At 40.6% G+C, this 4,849-nt stretch overlaps 1 protein-coding gene across 1 annotated transcript; it reads right to left on the minus strand.

Moving 5' to 3' along the window:
* Positions 1 to 1,689: 1,689 nt before the first annotated feature.
* On the minus strand, positions 1,690 to 4,178 carry LOC131243700 (G-type lectin S-receptor-like serine/threonine-protein kinase LECRK1). Its single transcript, XM_058243211.1, has one exon. It carries the CDS (start codon positions 4,150 to 4,152, stop codon positions 1,783 to 1,785), a length of 2,370 nt encoding a protein of 789 aa, XP_058099194.1. The 5' UTR covers positions 4,153 to 4,178; the 3' UTR covers positions 1,690 to 1,782.
* Positions 4,179 to 4,849: the final 671 nt, after the last annotated feature.

The following is a 4,849-nucleotide window of genomic DNA, read 5'->3' on the forward strand; positions in this document are numbered from 1 at the left end:
CAGTCCCATGGATCATGCACCAATCCACTTACGCAATCATCATTACCTCGAAATCCATGCCATCCACCCTAATACCATTCAATCCCTTCCAATCCACCCAGCCAAACACGCCCTTAGGGAAATGCAATGATGGCCTATACCTTGTGTTTGGACAGAGAAATACCTCTATTGAAATCTCACCCTTTATAGGCCAATCACTATGTTGACACGAATGCCTTTGAAAGCATAAAATATGAACTTTCTTAGATAGTAAGCTAGGTGGGGCTACCACAATGTTTGTGAGAATTCACCACATGTTCATTCATTTGACCATATCATGTTAGTACATGGGCCTGAAAATAAGGCAAATCTAAAACTCAAGTGGGCCTCACAACAGAAAAAGTCTACCATGATGTTTATTAAGGTCAGTCCTATCACAATGTATTGAAAACACAAAAATATTAGCCTAATCCAAAACTTCTACAGCCTCACAAATGTTTCCATGGTGAACGTTCGATCTTTACTATTTCGAGTCGTGCGGCCTTCTTGAGTTTAGAATCTAAACTCACTTTTTGGACCCATGTTTCCATGTCTTCACTACCTAATGAGCCATCCTTGGGAAATTACAAACCAATCCAAATACCCAATCCATTTGGGAGTTTGATTTCCGGCTCAGACAGGGCAGCTCCTGGCCCATTTCAGGTTCGGGCAGCTTGCTCTGTCCGGGGGTTTCGAGCAGCTGTAGGAAAGATAGGGCAATCTTTTTCTGTCCTGTTTTTCTTGTTTTTCTGTTTTCTGTTTTAGCTGAAATGATAGGTGTGGCCCAATATTTTTGGTGTGGTGCCTACCTGAAATCAATCATGTACATCGTTTGTTCCTTTTATCAATGATATAGGGGCATGGCCCTTCTTTTGAACAAAAAAAAAAATTTACCCAATCCAGTTAGTCAACTCACCCCAAAGCTTATACTAAACAGTTAAACAAACACATCATTGTGGACTAATTTTCACAAAGCTCCAAAGACTAACTGCGGTAAAAAAATTGGCTGTGGCAACTTAGATTACATGCAGTTGAGATAAGTAGTTGTTTCAAGAAGAACAGGTCAAGAAAATTATGTCTCAGGATAACTGTAACTATACTGCAAATATAACTGTATACCTGGCATTTTTTGTTGAATTAATTTAAGTTTGATATGATGATGATGCACCTCACATTAAAATGACTTGATTCCTTTGCGTAATGTTAGAAAGACTTGAGAAACTGATAGTGAACAGTATGGCGTTTCCTTAGAAAGACTTGAGAAACTGATACTGAACACTTTGGCGCCTTTCCTTTTCATTTCTCCTCCACATGCCTGGAGAGAGATTATATAGACCATTCGTAGCTCGAATTGCCCACAGCACCCAGCTTGAAATCATGCTGTTATATCTCATGTGTATAAGTCTCTTTGCAATCAGATCCTATAAAATAGAATCCTAGCAGGTCTTTTATTCCAGGGAGTTACTCTGCTGCATCAACCATATCACATCTATGAACAGGGCTAGTCCTAATGACAATGACTTGGGCATGCTCGGCCCATGATCATCTAAGCAAATATATAAGATTAAACACTCCTAAAATATTTCTATACAAAAAATGTTTATGGCATTGTTTTATTTGTTTAGATTAAACCTCTTCAGAATGATAAAGAAAATCACATGAGAAACAAGATTGATATCACAAGTACCTAAAATTTACATTGATTTTCATGAAAGACAACACCTTTAGATAAAAATACCAACGCATTTAAAGGAAGAATACATATCAAGATATGTTCATGGATGAAATCGGAGATGGGGGAATGGGAATGTCCACATTCCCTTCCATCATCCAAATCACATTCTTCATGGAAGGACGAAGAGCTGGTTCATCTTGAATACACCACAACCCCACCTTTACCATCCTATCCAAAATCTTCCCTTCCACTTCTTCTCCGCCCAAAAGCTTATGCAACTCTCCAGCCATGAAGCAGCTATAAACCCATTCAGTGAGAACAATCTCATTATCTGGAACCTCTAACTCAATATACCTCCTGCAACATATAATTTCCAATAACACAATCCCATAGCTATAAACATCTGTCTTCACTGATATCGGTATGTTCCTGTACCATTCAGGTGCCAAGTACCCTCTCGTCCCTCTCACCCCAGTAAAGGTTCTTGTTTGATCTGGCAAAAGCAGCTTTGCCAAACCGAAATCGGATATCTTTGCAGTCCAAAAGCCATCCATGAGTATGTTTTGAGGCTTTATATCACAGTGGATAATATGGGGCTCGCAGTCTTCATGTAGATAGAAGATTCCTCTGGCGACATCTAGTGCAAATCTCACCCTTTCTTTCCAATCAGGTCGGCTTTGGGACCTGAATAGAAGGTTTGCAAGAGATCCGTTGCTCATGTATTCATAAACCAGAAGCCTTGAAGAACCCTCATCACAAAAGCCAAGCAATCGTACTAAGTTCCTGTGATGAGTTCTCCCTATAGCCCTAGTTTCAGCACGAAACTCCCTTTCTCCTTCTTCAATCAATTTCTCAAGTCGCTTTACAGCAATCGTTCTGTTGCTGTTGTATAAGGTCCCTTTGTAAACTGTTCCAAAAGCACCCTTTCCCAACTCTTCCTTGAAATTGTCAGTTGCTTTTACGAGCTCATTGTAAGAAAATGATCGGAGAACAATCTCCTCAGACAAGCTCAAATTGTTATCTTCCGTCATCTTTTTAGAGCTTTGTGCTCGATTCCTGTAGATGAGAAAACAGGAAAAAGCAATGCTGGCAAGTAAACACGTGGTAATTAGAACTATACCTGCAGTTAAAACCTTCACACGTGACTCTTTCTTGATTTCGACAGCTGGCATCTTTGATGCATTTGGAGAGGAATTGGTGTTTGCATCCACAGGACTTTCATTACCCATCTTGATGAAAATGGCAGAGTCCGATCCGTCTGATCTCCCATATATCAATGGAAGCACAAGTTTCTTGCACTTGCCATCTTGAAACATTGCGGCCTCACAATTACAGTCGTTCAAACAAGCATTTCCGCATTCGTCTTTAGCGATCGGTAAAGTGCTATACGAATTTTCTCGAAACACCACATCCTCTACTGTAGAAATGAAATATTTAAAATGTTCTTTCTTGACCATGCAACCTTCCATAGTGAAGTTTCTGCTGCAGCCTTCCACCTGGTGATCAGGATCGGTGAAATTGTAACCAGGAAGACAAAGGCAATTGGGTTTGTCATCCACCAACCTGCAGTAGCTGTTAAATCCGCAGATGCTGTTTACTTTACATTTATTTGGCAAGGCAGATACTTCAGTCATCGTTGTTGAGATACTGTTCCGTGTGAATCTATGGGAATACAAGCGGAAAATACCATCAACGTCTATGGTCGCACGGTAGACGACAGTTCCGCTGTTAGCAACGGCGCCTCTTTTCAGGAAATTTTTATTATATCCAGTGTCATTGACTAGGTACATGAAGCCATCTGGGTAGAGATGTAGGCTGACGCTCTCTTCTTGATTAGTCGCTGCTGCCCAATATGCATCAATAGAGGTAGTGTTATCTAGATCTTTCGGGTACAACACCAGGTTTCCGTCCTCTTGCATGATCAACATAAAGCGCCCAGTCGAATGGTTAGTTTCTGATTCGCTTGAAAACAGTTTATTCCCTGTCAGAAGGGATTGGCCCCCTAAAATGGTGTCAGTCGGATAATTGAAGCTTTCCCAAGTGTTTTCGTAATCGGAATAGTAGAGAACCAAGTTTCCTGAATCGAACATCAAAGCTGAGGACAAGAAATATTGGGATGAGAATTCACTTGGAAGGAACTTATCTTGGGCTCCTGCCGTTCGTAGAGAGAAACCATTCTTCAATAAGACCAATGTACTGTTTCCGGAAACAGGCGGGTCATCCTGGTTCGCGGTCCATACGATTGTCTTGTTTGGACTTGTCTCCAACCATATTCCGACTCTGAAGCCGGCGCCTTCACGGTAGAAACCGAAAGAGAATAGACCAGAAGGGGAGCTCCATGAAGTGGGGTGGGTTGTGGCAGAGATATAAGAATCTATGGTTATGTTTAAATGTTTTGGTTGAGCTGTTGCAGTAGAAAATGTGGAGAGAAAGAGGAGAAAGGCAAGGATGGTAGCCATTAGAGATTATGAAAGAGAGAGGAAGTTTGTATTGTTTACTTCTGTACTGCCTTCGCTACAAGTACGGTGGGATTTAAACAGCCAGTTAACCCATGTTACACGGGAGATTTGATACTCTGGTAGATTGTGACGATTCAAACACCACTGCACAAACACTATGACCATGGCATATATGGACCTTAATCTAATCCATTCAAATGAAGGATCCCGTATAGGACACGTTGTACCCCAATAATTACATTGGATGGATGATTTTACTTGTCAATTGGTGGTTATAAAAAGAACGGTTAAAATGAAAAGAAAGGCCAATGAAGCAAGCTCAACCAACGTCTATTAAGTAGAGGAAGGTCAAGAGTACAGGTCTTGTGATTTTTTTCTTTGCAAAAAAAAAAAAAAGAATCTTTTTATAGTTTACAAATATACACAAAAAGGCCTCGTAATACTTTGGACTTATTTTTTTTTTTATTATTGTTTTTTTTTCACACACGCACGCACCCTCGCGGGATCTCACCACCTATGGGTACTCGAACCCTTGAACCGGTGTTGAAGCCCCCGGAGAGCCTACCACCCGAGCAAGAGTAGGCCCACGATACTTTGGACTTATGTTCTAAAATGAGCTGTAAAACTGATGAGATGAACATCATGAATTAAATATATTATCATGGACCCAGAGTATAGGGTTAGATTCCCTGAAGCT

The sequence above is a fragment of the Magnolia sinica genome, chromosome 4 (assembly GCF_029962835.1).
Source record: "Magnolia sinica isolate HGM2019 chromosome 4, MsV1, whole genome shotgun sequence".
NCBI classification, from domain to species: Eukaryota; Viridiplantae; Streptophyta; class Magnoliopsida; order Magnoliales; family Magnoliaceae; genus Magnolia; species Magnolia sinica.